The 22,180-nt window shown below is 38.6% G+C and overlaps 1 protein-coding gene across 2 annotated transcripts in view; it reads left to right on the top strand.

The window, feature by feature from the left end:
- Positions 1 to 22,180, top strand: part of LOC109915717 (solute carrier family 40 member 1-like) — a 36,910-nt gene that overhangs the window by 7,076 nt on the left and 7,654 nt on the right. The window contains exons 1-7 of one of the 2 annotated variants that reach the window (XM_048598523.1): positions 3,450 to 3,908; positions 8,099 to 8,203; positions 8,280 to 8,347; positions 9,384 to 9,543; positions 9,668 to 9,783; positions 15,037 to 15,160; positions 18,245 to 18,472. In XM_048598523.1, the coding sequence (XP_048454480.1) occupies positions 8,116 to 8,203; positions 8,280 to 8,347; positions 9,384 to 9,543; positions 9,668 to 9,783; positions 15,037 to 15,160; positions 18,245 to 18,472 (784 nt within the window). In that variant the 5' untranslated portion in view covers positions 3,450 to 3,908; positions 8,099 to 8,115. Of the gene's footprint in view, positions 1 to 3,449; positions 3,909 to 8,098; positions 8,204 to 8,279; positions 8,348 to 9,383; positions 9,544 to 9,667; positions 9,784 to 15,036; positions 15,161 to 18,244; positions 18,473 to 22,180 lie in introns of those variants that run through there. The other variant, XM_048598524.1, reaches the window with a different exon arrangement.

Raw genomic sequence — 22,180 nt, 5'->3', positions numbered from 1 at the left:
ACTACCCATGGGTGAAAATTTTTTACCTAAAGTCCCATCTAAACCTCCTGCCTTCCGCCTTATTTGCCTTTCAACGGCTTCGTTCTATGACCCCAGCCATGCCTCCCATAATCTTATACACCTCTATCAAATTCCCCTCAACCTTCTCTGCTTCAAAGAAAACAGCCCAAATTTATCCTGCATGCCTTCATAGCTAAGACGATTTCATCCCAAACCTCTTGACAGATCTCCTGTGCAATCACATCTTCCTATAGCATGGTGACCAGAGCCACATACAGTACTCCAACTGTGTACAGCTCCAACATAACTTCCCTGCTCTTATGATCTATGCTATGACTGATGATGGCAAGACAAATGTTGGACCTTGTTTCAAAGGTGTTGAAGTATAAGAGTAGAGTAGTCTTACTGCAACTGTACAAGTGCTGATGAGACTATGTCTGGAGTACTTTGAACAGTTTTGATCCTCTTGTTTAAGAAAATATATTAGTTCATTGGAGGCAGTTCAGAAAAGGTTCATTAGGATGATCCCTGATATGGAGGGATTGTCTTATCAGCAAAGGTTAAACAGGTAGGACTCTACTCATTGGAATTTAAAAGAATGAGAGGTGATCTCATTAAACATACAGGATTCTTAAGAAGCTTTACAGGGTAAATGCTGCAAGGATATTTCCCGTCATGGGAGAGCCTAAGACCAGTTTGCTGTAGGAGACATAGTAGAAAATCAGCTAACTTGATATAGGGAGTGAAGATGTACTGGAGATCTTTGGCAGGTTTAAAAGTGGACAGATCCTCAGGTTTGGATGAGTTGTATCCCAGGTTCCTGTGGAAGACAAACAGGGAAATCTCAGGAACTCTGACCCAAATTTTTAATTCCTCTTCAGTCATGGGGGAGGTGCCAAGGGCTATGCCAACTGCTGGAGTGGTAACTGCGACCTGAAGGTGGCCATCCTATCCTGGTGACTGCCAAGGTAACAGTTACGCTAAACTTTTATGCAAGTGGCTGCTTGTAAGAATGTACTATGGACTTGTGTTAGATCTCACATTGTTTGACCTACAAATATATCAAGTTACCCTTCCAGTATGTCCCAGATGAAATGAGGCTTCACCTCATTTCCCCATGACATTGTCAGTGCTGCAGCCCAGACAGTAGGCTTTGCCAATATAACTGGATGCAGGACACCATAGATCACATTGCATTGAGAGCACCATATCAACACAGCTCATTCATGAACAGAAAAGGATTCCATTCCATCCGTGTGCCAGTCATCTGTGATCACCAATACTACATCTTAGAATTATGCACAAGGCAATATATCCTTGAGAATTCTCATGTCCCTGCTTCGCTTCAAGGGCTGGATACCTTACAACAATGGTTACTCGGAGACAAGGACTACCTTCTGCAATCATGAAATTATGCAAACCACAGACTTAATCCAAATGTTGATACAGTGCAGAGATAGTAGGAACTGCAGATGCTGGAGAATCTGAGATAACAAGGTGTAGAGCTGGATGAACACAGCAGGCCAAGCAGCATCAGAGCAGCAGGAAGGCTGACGTTTCGGGCCTAGACCCTTCTTCAGAAATGGGGGAGGGGAAGGGGGTTCTGAAATAAATAGGGAGAGAGGGGGAGGCGGATAGAAGATGGATAGAGGAGAAGATAGGTGGAGAGGAGACAGACCGGTCAAAGAGGCGGGGATGGAGCCAGTAAAGGTGAGTGTAGGTGGGGAGGTAGGGAGGAGATAGGTCAGTCCCTCACAAGAGCTGATTTCTGGTAAAATCGAACTTAAGGAGTTTTCAGAAGGATACAGCTGGGTTGAGTAAGTGGTCAAATATCAAAAATCTGCTCAATTTGGCAGGAAGAATGGAAGTGTAGAGTGTATTTAAATGGATACTGAGAGCAGAAATCCAAACTACAGAGGAATTTTGGCATTCTAATGCATGAGTTACAAAGAGTGAGTAGTTAGGGACAGCAAATGATTAAGCCAACTAATGGAATCCTATCCTTTAGAACAAGAGGAATGGAACGTAAACGTAAGGATATTGTGGTTCAGTGATACAGGACCATATCTTGAATACCATGTGTGGTTTTAGTCGTCTTTTTAAGGAAACATGTAATTGAGATGGACACAGTTCAGAGGAGGCTGATTAGATTGATACTTGTTAACTTCCAAGGATAGGTTAGACAGGCTGGGCTTGTTTCGATTGGAATTCAGAAGAGCGAGGGACAACTTGATTGAAATGTATAAAATGACAAGGTGGATGTGGAAAGGATGTTTTGCCTTGTGGATGAGAGATGAATAAATTCTCATTAGGCAGAGAACCTAAAGATTATCGGGCAGTTAAAACACAAAAGAAATCAGCCATGATCTTGTTGAATGACAGAACAGGCTCAATGTTCCTATGTTCAAAAAGAAAAACACAGTTTTGATGAAGAGGCTTATCACTGGATCTGATAGTCAGCCACTAACTCAGATTCTGACACTTTAGATATCTTCAAGGCTAGTACAAAGTTGGGATCAGCAAATGATGACACATCTGGGCATGAGTGGCCTGCAAACATGACATTGGTGAAGGATAATTTGGTTGCCAGCTTATCAGAAGGTGAGGTGAAAAATCAGTACAACTGAACAGAACTCACCATCTTGCAAAATACAGGAGAATGCTGGTGGGTAGTCACACCAAGTTTCTGGGTGCTTTGGTGATCTGGTGAACAGTCTTATGTCACTGCCAAGGAGCCTGGAGATGTGTGGCTCCAGCCTGGTACAGGGGATGACTCAGAGCTTGCCTTTTTTTTGGATATGCTCCAGCTCCCTGTCATGCAGCAGATCAGTTGGCACCTCAATTGCAGACCCCTGTCTGTCACAGTCTAGGGTGGATAGGTCACTTATTTCTCTGGCTCCCTGAGGATGTGACAACACCGGCAACTCCAAAACTTCACAAATACACACCCAGAAACACTTAAGTACTTCCCAGTTCATTACAATATAAATAATTCTTTTAAAAAAAAACTTACCTTGAATTGTTTCCTGGTCGTAAATAATAATACCACTGTGAGGGCCCATTTTGGGTCCAGTGACCTTCCTAACAGTTCTGAGGAAGGGTCACCGGTCCCGAAACATTAACTCTGGTTTTTTCTTCACAGATGCTGCCAGACCTGCTGAGCTTTTCCAGCAACTTCTGTTTTTCCTGATTTACAGCATCCGAAGCTCTTTTGGGTTTTAAATCATCCTGTAATCAGCAACTTGTACTCAAACACTTGGTTTTGACCCATTCCACCTGAAGGAACAGGTCTTTTTTACTTTTAAAACTCTATATCTTCAAAAGCACACTGGTGCCTCTTAAGCTCCTCTGTTCTAAACAGAACATTCTTTACAATTCCAACATCTCATAACTGAAGACTTTCATCTGTGGTAATATCCTGGTAAACCTCTTCCGTACTCTTTCGAAAGGCTAAGACTTGGCATATGATATTATGCACATTTTGTTGAACCCGGTTTCAGCCCAAATGACCTGAAACTAACCTCTGGCGATATGCGTGAGTAGTTTTCATGGTTCTGAGACCATTGCCTCATCAACAATGAGTAACTAGCCGCTTATACTCAATATTTAAACTCTGGTAACTCGGTTTGCCTTAATTGTTTTACACTAACAATAGAAGGCCATGCATGCGTCTATTTTGCCGGAAGAATTTCTGGAGGAGCATAATTGGGGGTTTGAGGTGTCCATGCTTCAAACTTCGGTCCACAAAGTATTGATAGAAATCAAATGCCAAAACTCTTTCGAAAGAAAACGGCGCAAACCAGTTCATGACCGACTTGAGCTTTTTGGCTTGCGAGACAAGTGTTTCTCTGCGGTGGCGCCTGTCGAACCCCCCGGAGCCTGCAACTGATAGTGATCTTGTACGCTGAGTGAGTAGTGAAGCTGTTCAGCCTGCTAATTATTGACAAAAAAAATCGATCTTCTGGTATCACTTAAATTCTTTCTATTTCTATTTACTTTCGCAGTTGTCTGAACTGTCGGTCAGGTTGAACAATGTTTACAATGAACTAGATTTACATTACATCAGAGGGCAAAGTATTTGGTAGGGAAAAATCTGACAGGCCAGCCACAATGAGGAAGTATTTGGTTGGCTCGTCCTCAAGGATGTGGCTGCGAGAATTTTTGGTGTTCAGCTTGTAAAAATGTAAAAACGTGCCTCCAGCTGGATTTTGCTTTGCATTTTTTTTTGCTACAGATTTTGATAGACATGTGCTGCCTCCAAGAGCCCGAAATCATAACTTGCAGCTGATTTTGTTGGCATTGTCAATAGTAAACTGAATGTCAGTAGATGGAAATTATCCTTCACTTGTCAAATTTCATCCTTAACATTTTAAATAAATGTTTTAGCTTATACTTTTGATTTTCAGAAACCACTGGCACAGGTTGCACTGAAGCAAGCATTTGGACAGGAAGGCAATAGCGAGGATGAATGTAAATCTAATTTCAAAGTAAAACCAGTTTCAAGATTTGAATGGAATCAAATGACACTAACCTGCAAGCAGAATATTTGGTTCAGAAACATCTTTAGTCACTTGATTTGCCTAGCTACATAATAGCTCGACTTAAAAAGAAAAGGCTTTATTGCAAGAAATAAACTTTAAGGAAGAAAATTTACCAAAAGTTTGCAACAATACGTACATTTGCACAAATACTTAATTAACAAAGTACACTGAGTTGTGTGCTTTTACTCTGACAAAAGTAATTGGTTATATAATTTAGTGCTCAGACATACCCTCCGTTTCTTTTGAAGAGGCAATCAGTTTCTTTGAAGAACTAAAGTAAAATACAGCAGATGCTGGAAATCTGAAATAAAAGCATTAAGTTTTGGAGACACTCAGCAGGTCTGGCAGCTTCTGCAAAGACAGAAACATTGTTAACATTTTGAGTCAAATGATATTTCTTCAGAACTCAATAAAATTACACTCAGCAGGGAAGTGGTCCTGAATAAATTGTTGGAGGTAAGGGCTGACAACTCCTGCATCCTGTTGGACTTCATCCTATGATCTTAAGGCCATAAGATATAGGAGCAGAATTAGGCCATCCATCCCATCAAATCTGTTCAGCCATTTGATCATTGCTAATATGATTCTCAACCCCCATTCTCCTGCCTTCTCCCCATAACTTGTGATCCCCTTATCAATCAAGAACCTTTCTTTCTCTGTCTTAAATACACTCAATGTCTTGGCCTCCATAGCCTTCTGTAGCAATGAGTTTCACGTATTCACCATCCTCTAGCTGAAGAAGTTTCTTAATAATACGTTGGTTTAATTGTCGAAAATTCCTTCAATTCAGTCATTTTTAATCATTCTAGAAAGTAGCAAATATAAACTCTTTATTCAAGAAGGGAGGGAGACAGAAAACTGGAAAATATAAGCCATTATCTTGACATTTGTATTATGAAAGATATTAGAATCTTTTGTTAAAGACATTATAACAAGGCACTTTGATTTGAGGTAATCAGACAGAGCCAACAAGGTTTTGTGAAAGGGATATCAAGTTTCATCAATTTATTAGAGTACTTTGAAGGAGTTTCATGTGCTGTGTATAACGGGGAGCCTGTAGAAATGCTGTAATTGGATTTCCAGAAGGCATTTGATAAGGTCACATATCAAAGGTTATTGTGGAAAATTGAAGTTCAAAGTATAAGTTGTAATATCGTAATATGCTAGAAAATCAGCTCGCTGGCAGAAAACACGTAAATGGGTCTTTCTGTTATTGGCAGGATATGACGAATAGTATTCCACAGGGGTTTATGCTGGCCTCAACTTCTTACAATTTACATCAATTACTTAGATGAGTGGGGCAAAGCATAAATTTGCAAACACATAAAGAGAGGTAGGAAACAAAGTTATGAAGAAGGCATAGGTAGTTTGCAGACAGATATAGATGGGTTGAGTTAGTGGACAAAAATCAGGTGATAGAACATAATATGGGAAAATGTGAAGCTGTTCAATTCAGCAGGAAGAATAAAATAAAAGCAGAATATTACTTAAATGGAGAATGAATGCTGAGCTGCAGAGGGATCTAAGTGTCCTAGTGCATGAGTCACAAAATGTTAGTATGCAAGTACAACACATAAAGAAGGCTGAGATAACAAGGTGTAGAGCTAGATGAACACAGCAGGCCAAGCAGCATCAGAGGAGCAGGAAAGCTGATGTTTCAGGTCTGGACCCTGGAACATAAAAGCAAAAGTGCTGTGGTTCAGTTCTACAGGGCATTGGTGAGACCTTATCTCGAATATTATGTGCAGTTTTGATCTCCTCATTTCAGAAAGGCATTGGAGGAAAGTTAACAGGAAGTTTATTAGATTGATATTTGTAATCAATGGGTTGTCTTATGAGGATAGATTAGACATGCTATCTTGTTTCCGCTGGAGTTTAGAAGATGAGGGGTGACTTGATTGAAATTTGTAAGATCCTGAATTTCCTTGTCAAGATGGATATTCTGCTCGCATCTGGAAAGGATGCTGCAGAAGTAGCGTTTACGCTTAGGACAGAGATGAGGAGAAATCTTTTCTCTCAGAGGGATGTGCAACTTCAAAACTTTCTGTCTCAGAGGGCAGGTGGAGTTGGGATCATTAAGTATTTTAGACAGAGGTAGATTCTTGTTAGGCAAGGGAAGAAAAGGGTATAGATGGAAATGTGTCATTTGGATCACAAACATATTAGTCACGATCCCATTGAATGGCAGAGCACATTCAAGGGGCCAAATGGCCTATATCTGCTTCTGTTGTGTACATTTGCATTTTGCTCTCTATGATGATTTACTTCCCAGTTAGCTTTTCTCCAATCAAAATCTTATTTAAAACTGTCTGTTAACTCACTAAGTTATATATTTGAGCTCATATTTTTGTGCATCTACAACCTGAAACTTATTTCTCTAAGCATGTAGTCCTTCCCCTTGGGATTCCTCACAACTTGCATTACTTACACTGAGCTATATTAATTTGCATTTGCCACATATCTTTGCCTCTTTGAAATCTTTTATTTCTCTCCTAATGGTATATCCTAGTTGTGTTCTTGATAAGGAGAAACGCCCTAAAATTGTCTACGTCAGCTCATTAAGGAGTGCTTCAATTAACAGCTTCCTGTTTCTCTTCCAAACATCAATTCCAATCTACCATAATTGTTAGTACTGCACTCAACTTAAAACAGTCATGTAAATTGCATTGGCTGATTACCAAATGCAGATCAAAATATTTAGGGCATTTAATCTCACTAATATATAATTTATTGAAATGCTGGTAGATAAGTCAATAAAACCTGATGATATTTTGAGGTTTATAAGTTGCAACACCAATTTTAAAATAAATATATATTTACATATCATAATAGAATATGAGTAGACAGTTCAGCCTCTTAAGTCAGTTCCACCATTCAGTTAGATCATGCTTGACGTGTACCTCAACTCCATTTGTGCACCTTTATTCCATATTTCTAGTTACCACAATCAACTAAAATTTATTTTATGTCAACTTAAAAAAACCGATAAAGGCCAACATTTCATTAGCCTTTTTGATTACTTATTGCTACATGGGGGGAAACTAACACTTAGTAACTTGTTGGGCCATTTATCTTTGATGAACTTTAAATAATCCCAGGATATCTCAGGTCTAACAAAACCAAACAAGAATTATACCAAATATTCAGTAAACTACAATTTAAATGCTCCAAGACAATAATGATATGTCTTATTAATGGATAAGTATAATTGAATTTTGCAGCATCAGATAATATAAAATTGACATCTGGAAATTGTGAATTAATTGCTCCCAATTTCCTTTTTGGATTTGTTCATGCGATGTGAACACCACTGGCAGGGCCAATATTTATTGTCCATCTCTAACTGTTGCTGAGAAGGTGATAATGAGCCTCCTCTTCAAATTTTGCATTCCATATGGGTAGTTAGGTTTGGAGTTCCAGGACTCAAGTCCAACAATAAATAGCAGTGTTCATTTTATTTACTTTTGGGACTGGTTTATTTTGAGAAAAATAAGTGGCTTTATAATATAAATGCATGTTGTACAGTTAATTTTTTTTTTGGTCTTTTCATGTTTAAGGTGCTTTTAAACTATCCATGGATTTTGAAATAGAAGAAGAGCCCTCTGTTAGCATAAGCACACATCGTGGCAGAAATAAAAAGGAAGGATGTTTAAAGGGACTAGGTAAAACATTTAATTATTCCTTCACAATCAAGGTTGTTTTAAAAAAGTAAACTATAACATTTTATTTTAAATATAGATTCTACTTGGAGGTTCTTGCAATCAGCTCACTTTTTTATCTACCTGGCTCATTTATTATCTACATGGGTGAGTGACTTCATTCAACACCATTGTACATTTGAAACTTTGTAGAGATTCTTATATTATATTTACCACAATGGATTATTAAACTATAATTTTCAAATATTAATTAAAAATATGAAAAGTTATTTTTCTTGGCCAAGCCTTTTCATGAGCCTTTGTTATGGCTTTAACTTTAACTATATTACTATTCCATTGTATGAAATGTAGTAAACTGATTTTAAATCGTCTCAGAATCAACTGTTTTGAAGTAATATATCAACACAAATTATTATTTAAGCTGCTCAAATTGTAAACATGCTGCTAAAGTGCAAGAAACTACACAAATATTCTTTATAGATACGGTGTAAAATACCAGTTTATTTTTACAATTAGCAATGAATTACAAGGGAACCCTTTATCTTAAGACAGCAGTTGGAAAGTAGATGCTGCCATTCAGTAAAATGCAGTTTGAACAGAACTATACGCCCGATCTGAGAAGGAAATTAGTCACTTTTACCTCTGCATACCCTGAAAATAGGTTTCAGAAGATGTTAAAATGCAGCAAAATGAAAGTTATTCATCATAGAGTGATTTTCTTTTATATGTATATTACAGCTTTAGATTTCTTAGTCTAAATATTGTTTGCTGCAGAATATTGAGCTATCCATTCATGTCCACAGTCTCCCATATCTTAGAGATAGTAGGAACTGCAGATGCTGGAGAATCTGAGACCCGAAGGGTCTAGGCCCGAAACGTCAGCCTTCCTGCTCCTCTGACGCTGCTTGGCCTGCTGTGTTCATCCAGCTCTACACCTTGTTATCTCCCATATCTTACATTCTCTGTTCGAACTGTGTTAGCTAAGTGACTTTACTTCCCCCTACCCACTTTCAGATTAATCTGTGTTTCCTGAGGGATGGGAACACAATATCTTCTCTTATGGTTCAGGGAACCCTAGAAAGGGCAGGTGACAATATTTTTTGTTCTTTCCCCCCACCCGCCAAGAATATATATATTTTAAAAATCTGAATGTGTTATAATGCATTTGCATTTTGTTCCTTAGGGCGATCGCATGTGGCATTTTGCTGTCTCACTTTTCCTGGTGGAACTCTATGAAAATAGCTTGCTGCTTCCAGCTGTGTTTGGTTTGGCTGTTTCTTCATCACTTATACTCTTTGGTGCCTTAGTTGGAAACTGGGTTGACAGAAATACCAGAATGGAAGGTTTGATGGCTTTATTATGCAGAAAATAAAGTTAATGATGACCATTAATAAAGTAAAGTAACAACAATCTTATTTATTGATGTTTTAAATGTTAACCAGTATTTTCTATTCTTTTGAATTTTAGTTGTACAAGTTGCTCTTCTTATCCAGAATCTCTCAGTGATCTTATGTGCTGTAGTGCTTATGTTGTTATTTGTTTATGAGACTAAGATCACAATCCTATGGAATGGTTGGATGAAGGTAAGTAAGTGTAAATTTTGCTTGTCAAGGAAGGCTTTTTTTTGTTGAGAATATATGCTGTTATTCTTATACTAATTTCTTTGTGCTCCTAATTGTTATTAATGTCATTTTCTCAACGTTTACCCAAACAACGCATAACGAGTGTTTAAAATAATGACAAACTTTGAATGAATTGCAAATTTGTCTAGGAAAATATTTTTTCTCTGTTTTTAGTAGTGCTAAATGGATTCTGTGGAGCAATAAATGGGAACAGCCAAGTAGTAGCCTGATGTTGGACTTTGGATAGGGGAAAGCCTTGGTTATTAGTGGGAGCGATCTTGGGTCGAAGAGAACTGATAGTATTATTTGAGAGTTGAAATAGTGGGAGCTTGGTCTTGGGTAACTGTTGACTGGGTGTGAGAATGCTAGAATATACTTAGATTTCCTAGACCTAGTAACCCTGCTTATACTACACTAACAATCAAACACATCTCTAATCAACAGCCCAACACCATACCGCCACATAGCACTTCCCACTCCTTATTGCTGTAAAGAATCCATTGAGCAATGTTAAAAACATATTACTCTGCACTTCTTCAGAATACTTTTCCATGTCTCCAACCTACCTGCATACCTACACCATCTTCCAAAATGCCCTGGACATGTAGAAAAAAATAATATTCATTGTATATTTATATACAAGAACAAAAGCCACTCATTTACAATTTCACATTCTGGACACAATCCCACAATGGACATCCTTTGGCAACAGTGAGAAGAGATTTGTGGATTAATATTGAGAAAAGTGCTATAATTTTATTTGTGTGGCATTCATTATTTATAGATAGTTGAGGAACTGGTTACAAGTTATTTTTAAAGTATTGAGTAAGCTTTTACTCAGTATACTCAATGCTTTAAAAATGTAGATCTTAGTTAAAGTTCGCAATATGGTTTCAGTCCTTGATGAAACATAAGGGAGGAGGCATAAATATTTGGGAGCAGAGTGGGAGTGGCAAGAGTTAACAGAAAGAGGAAGAGCAGACATGGGTTAGTGGACGGGATTGTGGTATTAAAGAAGGAAATCTGTGACCTTTCATTACTTTTCCTCCCTCATATAAAGAAGGCTTTCTCAGCACCAAAATAGGAAACCGTTTGTTCATTTAAGGTCAAATAGCAACCATGGCCACAAAAGGCATTGAATCTAAACCTGATTTTAGTTGTGGCAGGGAATGCAACTTTTTAGCCTGCTATTTAGGAATAGGAGCTGTTGCGAAGGTGGGAAACGACTGTCTGTGGACAGCAGTCTCAAAATGAAAGAATTGGGTAGGTGGGAGGAAAAGGCTATCAATGAATATAGATTGGGTAAAGTTATAAGTAGGTCATCTGGATGATGTAATTTAAAAAAAGGACAGTTTGACAACAGGAGAGAAAGTATAGAAAATTATAGAGTGTTAGAGCTGATTTTTGTAGACCTGAAACACAGTACTACATGCCTTGAATATGGAGCTGAAAGGACTTATTGGAAATTACATCAAACATATGTACATTTTTAAGTGTACAGCAATTGTCTACTCTCGTGGTTTTAAGGGTTCAGGATGCTTACTGGGCACTTCCAAACTCCTAGGCCCAAATTTCTATATAGCATCGACTGTCATTTCAGAATAACCCATTGTAGTTTACAGTTAGTTAAGTATTTTAGAGGTTAGTCACTTCTGTGATGTAAATCTGTGCACAACAAACTTTACAATCAACAATGTGGCAATGGTCAGACAGTGATCAATGTGTTGGTTTAGTGAGTGATGACTAGGGGTTAAGTATTAGCTGGAACACCAGGTAGAACAGCTGTAGTTGTCAAAATAGTGTAATGGATCATTTTATATTTATCAGAGAGGGTAAACAGTGCCTCAGTTTAATGTCTCATTTAAAAGGTAGGAGCCTCTGACTGCCTATTGCATGGAACTATCACCTAGATTTTGTGTTCAGGTTTCTGAGGTGGGAGTTGAGCCAAAAGCCTTCTGACTCAAAGGCACATAATACTTTTTTAAAAAATTGTTCACAGGAGGTGGACATTTCTGGCTAGGGCAGCATTTCTTGTCTATCCTGAATTATCGTTGAGACGATAGTAGTAGGTAGTTTTCTTGAACTACTGCAGACAATGATTAATGGTACGTTTATGCTGTTGTAAGGGAGGGAGATCCAGCATTTTGACCCAGCAACAATGAAGCCATGTGATATAATTGCACATCAAGATGGCATGTGGCTTGGAGGAAACTTGCAGTTATGCTATTCCTGTGCATTATCAGCTCTGTCTTTCTACAGGCTAGAGGTTGTGTGTTTCGGAGGTACTGTTTAAGGAGCCTTGGTGAGTTGTTGAAGTGCATTCTATAAGTGACATACACTGCATTTATAAGCGATATGCACTGCAGTCACTGTGTGTCATAGGTGGAGAGAGTGAATGTTGTAAATGTTGAATGGGGTGCCAGTCAAGCAAGCTGCTTTATTTTGAGAATGATGTTGAGATTTGCATGTATTGTTGGAGCTGCGCTCATCCAAACATCTATAATATTCCATCATATACCTGGCTTGAGCCTTGTAAGTGGTGGACAGGCTTTGAGATGTCTCCCAGAATGTTGATGGTGCAGAACTAGGTGACGGTAATGCAAATATCAAGAGCGATGCTTGGATTCTCTCTTGTTAGGGATGGTCATTTCCTGGCATTTTTGTGGTGTGAATGTTACATGCCACTTATCAGCCCAGGTGTGGATGCTGTCCAGGTCCTGCTACAGTTGCGTCAGTATCTGAGGAGTCACGAATGGAAGTCAACATTGGGTAATCATCAGCAAATGTTCCCACTTCTGGTCTTACAATGGAGGTAATGTCATTAGTGAAGCAGCTAAAAATGGTTGGGTCTAAGACACTACCCTGAGGAACTCCTGCAGAGATGCCCTGAGCTGATGTAACAGATCTCCAATAACCACAACTGTCTTCCTTTCTGCTAGGTATAATTCCAACCATAGAGTTTACCCCTGATTTCCCATTGATCCCCCAGTCTCACTAAGGCTTCTTACTACTACACTTGGTCAAATGTTGCCTTGAAGTGACGGACAATCAAACTCACTTTCCCTCTGGAGTTCAGCTGTCTTGTTCATATTTTGACCGCAGCTGCAATGAATTCAGGAGCTGAGCGGCCCTGGTAGAACCAAAATTGATTGTCAGAGAGCAGGTTATTGTTGACTAAGTCTCATGCGATAACAGTGTTTCATCACACCTTCCATCACTTTGTTGATGATTGAGTGTAGACTGATGTGCAGTAATTGGCTAGGATGGATTTGCCTGCCTTTTGTGGACCAGACTTACCTTGGCAATTTTCCACATTTTTGGGTGGCTGCCAGTATTGTGACTGTACTGGAGCAGCTTGGCTAAGGGCACGGCAAGTTCTGGAGCATGTCTTCAATGTCACTGCAAGAATGTTGTCAGGATCCACAGTGTTTGCAGTATCCAGCTGCTTCAGCCATTTCTTGATACCGTGAGAAGTGAACCAAATTGGCTGAGGTTTTTCTCCTCATCCTATATTCTCTTTTACATTTTGCTATGTGTACTGTCCTTTCAGTAACACACTCACCATATTTGGTGTATCCATTTCTGTAAGCCCTGTTTTGGCTGACACAGTCCTCTCTGGACACATCTTGTTCTCTCTTCCTAGTCACTATTTACTCTTTTCCTATCTCTTTTCTATTGACTCTTTTCTCTCTGTTGCCGTGCTGCCACCAATCCTGTCAGTTACCTGTGTTAGCCCTCAGATCAGATTTATTATCCTAAAGCCTCATATCATTGAGGTTTTCTGGCTTCTTTTCACTTTTCTGTTGGTTGGAGAAGCCAACTAACTGGGGACAGGAACAAGGGATAAATCAAGAAAGAACAGCAGAAAATCTGGGCAGCAGACAGGGGAATTGGAGACTTCCAGGGATGATGAAAGATTAACCGAAGATTGTGAGACAAAGGAATGCTGATGCTAAAACTGGAACAACATCAGTTCTGAGGAATGGTCACTCACCCCGAAACATTAACTCTGATTTCTCTCCACGGATGCTGCCTGACCTGCTAAGTTTCTCCAGCAATTTCTATTTTTGTATCAGAACAACAGAAATTCATGAAAAGGAAATAACGCTTAACAAATCTGCAGGTGATTTTTGAGAATGTAACTAGCAAATTAGAAATGGGAGTCTAGTGGATGTGATATAATTAGATTTTCAGAAAGCTTTTGATAAGGTTCTATACATGAAGTAATTAAACAAAGTAAGAGCACATGGGATGTTCAGAATATTCTGGCATGGATTGTGAACTGGCTAACAGACAGAAAACAAAATGTAGGAATAAGAAGTTCATTCTCAGTTTAGCACCTTTGACCAGTGGGGTAATAATAGGATCAGTGCTCTGCACCAACTAATCACAACCTATATCAATGATTTCGAATAGGGAATTAAATGTGGTATTTCTAAGTTTATAGATAACATAACTGACACTTTCACCTAGTTTAACGAGGAGAATGCAAAGGCACATCAAGGAGATTTAGATAGGCTAAGTAAGTGGGCAAAAATTTGGCAGGTGTAATTCAATTCAACAATTGAACGTACAAAGCTCTCTAGGATAGTAAATTACATTGATCCAGAAATCTTTGAGTGAAGAAATTTCCTCTCTTCTCCATCGTATAGCTGATCCTTTTTTTCTGACTTTGTATACCCTGGTTCTAGATTCCTCAGCAAGGAGAAACATTCCCCCAATTGTTACTCTATCAAGTCACTTAAGAATTTTACATGTTGTATTAAGATTATAGGCAAGTTTAGTTACTTTAAATGCATCAGTCCAATTGGCAGTAAGTAGAATCCTAATTGTACCTGATAGTCAGGTTTACTTTCTGGGCTAATGGTTCCGTTAAAGAAAAGGCTAAATGGTTTGGTCATCTTACATTTCATGACATGTGGTTATGCTACGAGCATGCTCAAGAATACAGTTGTACTGAGAGTTGCAGATTTTACACTATTCAAGTACACTGGTGTATTAAGGGGTTCACATGTCCTAAGTAAATGGCTGTCTTCAACACTAAGAACAAACAACTATTCCATAAGTGGCAGTGATTTCATTTAACAGTTGGCCTTGCATGAATTCCCTACTCTCAAAATGTTATTTTGCTTTACATGAGCATGAAACACTTTGTAGACACTATATAGTTAACTTTCTTGCTTAATGTTAATCAATTTACTTCTTGTTTAACAGATTGTTTGTTACACATTTGTGATCATCGTTGGTGTGATTGCAGACCTGGCTAGCACAGCAATGTCAATTGCAATCCAACGGGATTGGATTATAGTGGTTGCTGGTGACAGTGACAAATTATCAAGTAACTATCATAGCTCTTTTGAAAAAATACAGTCTCTTGGTTGATGAAAAGATATACATTTTCGTTTTTCACTTTGGAATCAAAGGTAGTAATTGCAGAAATGTCCACAAAGTTACTTGTGATTTAGCATTTCCATAAAATGATCTTGCTTTCAATATTAATTTTGGCAGTTTTGCTTTTAGTATGTGTGAGTAAAAATTCTTGCATGCATTCTTTAACTTCTTTCCTCCATCTGTGCTTATTGAATCTATACTAACCCATCCCTATGTTTTAAATTCTGTATCTGCCTCACGTCTTTATTGCCCAAAGCATTCTCATCCTCTGTTTGTGTTTTCTCAGGTTCAATGTGTATTCTCCTCTTCCTTGTGTGCCCATTAAGCATGTCTTTCCTGTGACTTATCAACCACGTGCTTCACCTCTCCACCATGGCTTTGAGATGCATGCTGTCATTGCCTGTGTGCATTTTCTCACTAGCTGATGAATTTTTGTTCCCTGTCCCTTGGCTGACCTGCTTACCCTTACTATGTGTAGTGTCCTTTCTCTTGCTGTCTGTCTGATGTACATAAAACTTACCAACAACCAGTCAGGATAATTCTTGACATGATAAATTTCCTGAAGGCACTTCTCCATCTGCCATGCTAGGTAGTTGCAATTGTATTATGTAAAGGATACTACAAATAAAGTTTCTGTGTTTATTTTTGACGATATTACAAAATCAATTGAGGTTTATTTACTTCAAAGCAAAAGTCAGATTTCAGACTTCCTGGAAAAATTAAATGACATACATTTGGGACTATATTTTCTCTGTTAACCTGTTTTCATATGAAAGCAGAATGAGACAAGATTTTCCGCATTTGTGACAGCACTAGGCTACAATAGACATTGATCTTAATTTAAAATACTTGTCGAAAATCATTTTATCAGTAAGATTTTCTTAACTGTCTATAGATTGATTTTGTTATGATCTTGTTAGAGACCATTCACTTTTCAAAAGAAATCCAAACAACTTGTTTTTACTAACAGGAACACATCAGACGATTTCACTTTTTATAGACAAAACACAAATTTAAATGGATCAATTAAACAAAGCAAGTACAAGTGATTTAGCACAAAGGCTTATAATTACTTATGTTACGGACATGGGTTAACCTCTTACTTCCCCCAAGAATTCTCTTATAAGATACATCAATCTTAAAATTATTTACTTCTGCATATGTGAGGGACCACTCATAAATATGCTCCATCCTCTGGAGAATTTTCCTCAGCTCCAGGCTTTCTCAAAGATCAATTTTTATGTACTTTACATATATAACAGTTGCTTATTCAGCTTAGTTTTTAATATTTCCAAGTTAATGCAGTTGATTAATTTATTTTCCAGTGAGGCAGCAGGAGTCCCACTGTAGATATTACCACTAGTTTGAAACTAGACAATCTTCAAACTCCTGTTCCTCACAAAATTCAATCTGAGATTCAGGCTAAACTAGACGTGGTCAAATATGATGTTTGTGGCTTACTCAGTTTCCATTTACTTTGGTATTCTCTTTGTGAGCGGCAAATAACCAAAGGTTCAAACTGTAAGTAGATCTCAGCAAAGACCCTAATAAATTCAAACCAAAAAAGTCTCCCAAACTCCACCAGCAATGGTATGTCTTCTGGTTGACCCTTAGATTAATTATCCCTCATTTACAATTTCTCTTTTAATCTGATTTCATAAATGGGTTTTACAATCTTTTGGGGTTCATTTAATTTTTAATTTGACTCAAAATCCAGAACAAAACATCTCTCTGGATGCAGTGCTCAAAATATACAGAGGTGCCAGATGGATCTGCCCCTGGAAATCCCCACACTACCTAGGAAAATCCACTCATGAGGGCAACCAATCTGGGAAATGTTGCTCCCATAAATAAAAGGGAGGGAAATGGTGAGGAGCTGCTCCTCCAATCACAAGCTGGTTCCCTCTTGTGCATGCTGCTGATACGCTCACTTTGAACCTATCAGCCGAATATGTAGGAGACAATCAGCCTGTGACGGGAGGGGCAATGTGAACCATGAATGAAATATTTGTGACACTATGCAGCTGAAATGTCATGGCTCAATATTTTACAGATTTTCTTATTAATATAGTTGAAATAGTGTTGATAAAACTGTTTAAATGTGCATTATTTTGCCTCATTTGGTAGAAGAATTCCTATATTATGGTTTGAAAAAAGATTGACATATTCCTTCTGTGCATGAGAACTCAGCGGTCCCAAATTTCTTAAAGTAGTGTCACTTCTATATTTTTTCTTCAAAATCTGGGTATTTTGCACTGATAAAAGTGAAATATGCTTTCCTTTCAAAGAGATTAGTCCTGGACATTATGTTTTCATTCCAATAATTTAGATTTTTGGAAATGTTTTCTGGTCAACATTAAACAAATCTCAAATAAAGTGAATTCTGCCGTTTTTGTAATTATACAGTCTTAACATTGTTTTAAGTAACGTTTTTGTTTGCTTTAAGATCTTTCCTAAATTAGTACATCCAATATTATTTTTTAAAATCACCTTTTTTGAAATATTTCAAGTTATAAGTCTTTCAAAGTACAATGTTTAACATTGAATAAAATAAAAAAGGAAAACTGTAAATATGGAAATCTAGAATAAATGCAGAAAATGTAAATTTACAACTGATCAGTCAGCATCTGTAAAATGATGTTATGGCATCTCAGGTGTGGACCATTCAGCAGAATGTTTAAACAAATCTTACAGGTAGAGAAATTTTATACAAAAGTTTCAAGTGGATTTAACAGAAGTTTATAAAATCATGAGGGATGTGGATAGGTGAATAGCTAAGACCTTTTTCCTTGGGTGGGGAAATCCAAAACTGGAGGGCATAGGTTTAATTTTAAGTAGTCCATGGCTGTCATAGATGATGAAAATTCGGCTTTGATATGAAAAGAAGTTCGGGGTAAAAATACGATCCTGATCATTCAACACTTCTCACAAGTCTGAAATCTGAATTTTATTAGTTATTCGTATAAACACGGTGTAGAATACTGTTCATACCTGAAAATTACTAAATCAAGATTTGCTTTTGCTTTTCTAGGCATGAATGCTACATTGAGGCAAATTGATCTTCTCAGCAAACTGCTTTCACCAATGGCTGTGGGCCAGATCATGACTTTTAGCTCTTCTGTAGTTGGATGTGGCTTTATAGCTGGTTGGAATTTGTTCTCCATGTGTTTTGAATATTTGTTGCTGCAAAAAATTTATAAAATGACTCCAGGACTAGCAAAAAAAGGTGATAACCAGAACAAGGAGGAAGAAGTTTCAGGTATGAGAAACCACTTGAAAAAGTTAGCTGTAAGTAAAATAATTCTCTAACCAGTTGTATTTGCACTTTTTTTATTGAATTAACTCATTAAAAATATTTAATCAGAAAATTGTGCTTTTTAAAATCAGGTATTGAATTGGTTAAATAATAAGTTTATGAAAAACATACGTTCTCTGGCACTGATTGCAGACTGGTGACAGACTACCTCTGATTAAAAAAGCAAGAATGCCTATTGTAAAAACAAGGATGTCGATTTTGTCATTATGGCACAGAGAGAGCCTAAGCTAGTATTGCAATTGAACTGTGGTGTTTAACAATACTTTTGTAGTATATTTCAACAAATCCTGCTTAGATGTCTTAACCGAAATGGTTCTGAAACCCAAACAGCAAAAAGAATTAGTTCCCTGCTATGGAAGTGAATATCTATGGGATTTCTCAATTTCTTGCCATAACTTTGGTGGATGATGGTCAAAAATCACTTCTTAGGTATTCCTCTGGGAATTATGCTAATTTCCATTCCAGAAAACCCTCCAAGAAATTTTATGCATGTTTCTTTAGTTTCTAATGTTCCTTCAATGATATTATTTGCCTTCTACATGGAGAAATTGCATATTTATCATATATACCATACACTCAATTTGCCAAAATCACCATTAGCTCCAGAATAGAGGTTGATAAAATTATGAGAGATGTTAATCGGGTGAATAGCCAAGGTCTTCTTCCTCGGGTGGGCAAGTCCAAAACTAGAGGGCATAGGTTTAAAGTGAGAGGGGAAAGATTTAAAAAGGACCCGAGGGCTAGCTTTGCAGAGGGTGGTTCATGTATGGAATGAGCTGCCAGAGGAAGTGCTGGAGGCAGGTACAATTACAATATTTAAAAGGCATCTGGATGGGGAAATGAAAAGAAAGGGTTTAGAGGGATATGGGCCAAATGCTAGCAAATGGGACTAGGTCAGATTGGGATGTCTGGTTAGTGCAGATGAGTTGAACCAAAGGGCCTGTTTCCATGCTCTATGACTCTATGACTCTAATTATCTTTTGGAGGGCAAGGATACTTCAGGTTTACTTTGTCCACGATCAGTTGCATCTTTCAACTCCCTCCCAATTTCCATGGGCCTCCAGGTCATAAAAGACATACAGATACTTTTTGGAGAAAGTCCAAAGAAAATTATAATAATGATATCAGAACTGAGACAGAACAACCAGCAGGAGAAACTGAAATTGTTTTCTTTTCCAGAAAAGAAGAGGCTAAGAGAGGAGTTGATAGATTATATTACAGTTATGATAGATTAATATTATGAAGTGATTTAATAAGATAGATATAGAGAAAATCTTTCAATTTTGGAGGAAATCTGAAACTGAAGGCCATATAAGGTAGCAACTCATAAATCTAAAAGCAAATTCAGGAGAAATGTAAGTTGAAATGTGGAATTACTTGAAGTGATAATGGTACATTTACAGAGACGTTGGTTATAAGCCTGCAGAAGAAAGAATGTCACCTACTGACTTTCTCTGGCCTTTTCAAGATGCTGTCTTCTATGAGCCCCACGTTCTGCTCCCTGAATCCACTCACTGCCCAAGCACTTCCTGAGAAATCATCCTATGCCTTTCAAAACCATTTTTAATACGTATGTGAATAGGTATTACTAGGCCTTGATATATCTCTTCTATTAACCTCTCTGAGGTCTTCCACATGTTATTCTAGTTCTGTGTCTATCGCTCCCAAAATCACTATTTAAACATTTCAGTCCAACTTCCATCTTCTTCCAGCATTGAAGCGGTCTAACCAAAGTCTCAAATGATGATGTCTATTATTTTCTGTGTTTCACTGTTTGTTTTTGACCTCTCTGCTATTATCCAATTTGGTTTACCGTACCATCATTATGCAGTGCCTGTTCTCCACTGTCTAGATCCATGGGATAACTATTATGCAGTTCCTTGCTTGCCGAATATAATACAGTCAATGTGTCCTCATAAATGTTTTCTTTTCTCTGTAACCAGTATGCTGCCACTCAGTGCTATCTTCCATATGTGGGTCAGCTATCATATGCGCCACCTGCTTCTTTACCTCTTTTCAAAGCCTTTGTGCTGTTGGATACTCTGTTCAACAGTAAGGGCAGAATTTTGCACTCCCCTGAGTTGCTTTGCAGTTGCAAGGGTGGTGGGTGTGTAAAATGAGCACATCTCCCCAGGTCTACTCACCTGCTCCTGCATTTGTTGTGGTTGTGACAGGGGAAGCAACAGGCAACCTTCTAATTGAGCCTTTAAGTGGGCAGATAATGACTGGCTCCCATTCTCCAGAATGTTAACTTCAAAATCTTTATTTGTAAATCCCTCCATGGCTTTGCCCACTGCCTGTAATTTGCAGCAGCACTACCTTCTAAGAGCACAGGAACAATGTAGGCCATTCTGTCTCATGAGCCTGGTTGTTAGATCAGAATTGTCCAATTTTTTTCACATGAAGGGAGGGGGCAGGGGTTGGGAATGTGCGGAGGTTAGAGCTGGTGAGCAAGTTAAAAACATATATAACTTGGCAGAACAGGAAACAAGAGTTTCAGGAAAAAACACATGCTGGGTTCACACACATATTGTCCACATCCCTACACTTATCCATTCTCCCTTCCAGCCTCCCTCTCATACACACACTCACACTCTCTCTTTCTCTCTCTCCCTCTCTCCCCCACTGCCTTCCTCACAAACTTTCCTCTGCTTCACACTCACACTCTCCCTTCCTTACAGAAATTCTTGCCCTTCCCCTGCCTTCCTCTCACACATTCTCCCCCTTCTTCTGTTGCCATTTATGATCTGCGGGCCTCAGCCTGAACTCAGTGACCCCTGTCTGTTCAGCTGTCTGCTCCTCCAATCAGAAGCAGTGGGTCTCCTACATTTGCAGCTGAGATAGTAGGAACTGCAGATGCTGGAAAATCTGAGATAACAAGGTGCAGAGCTGGATGAACACAGCAGGTCAAGCAGCATCGTAAGAGCAGGAAGGCTGACGTTTCGGGCCTAGACCCTTCATCAGAAATGGGGGAGGGGAAGGGGGAGGTGGATAGAAGATGGATAGAGGAGAAGATAGGTGGAGAGGAAACAGACAGGTCAAAGAGGCGGGGATGAAGCCAGTAAAGGTGAGTGTAGGTGAGGAGGTAGGGAGGAGATAGGTCAGTCCAGGGAGGACGGACAGGTCAAGGGGGCGGGATGAGGTTAGTAGGTAGGAAATGGGGGTGCGGCTTGAGGTGGGAGGAGGGGATAGGTGGGAGGAAGAACAGGTGACAAGCTGGGCTGGTTTTGGGATGCGGTAGGGGAGGGGAGATTTTGAAGCTTGTGAAATCCACATGATAAGTTTACTAATGAGCCCATTAGCACCAAATACAGGAGAGAAGTGTTGGCTGATTGGAGGAGCACCTCCTTGCAGAATTTTCCAGTTGTACTTTGTGCATTCAGGACCCAGTTGGCAGGACAGATAGGACCCTTTGTTGGGCTGCCCGTTATTAGATCATGGTTGATCTGTACCTCAATCCTATTAATCCACCTTTGACCCATATCAAACTTACGCGGCATCTATAACCTTTTGAGAGAGTTCCAGATTTCTGCTTTTTATTTAGTGAAGTAGTGCTTCCTGGTTTTGGTCCTGACTGGTCTGGCTCTAACTTGTTCTTGAGCTCTCCCACGAGAGGAAACACAGATTCCACTGATACCTCCCTGAAGTGTT

This window comes from Rhincodon typus, chromosome 7 (genome assembly GCF_021869965.1).
Source record: "Rhincodon typus isolate 14 chromosome 7, sRhiTyp1.1, whole genome shotgun sequence".
NCBI classification, from domain to species: Eukaryota; Metazoa; Chordata; class Chondrichthyes; order Orectolobiformes; family Rhincodontidae; genus Rhincodon; species Rhincodon typus.
Note: the sequence above shows the minus strand (reverse complement) of the source record. Positions and strands in the feature narration are given on the sequence as shown.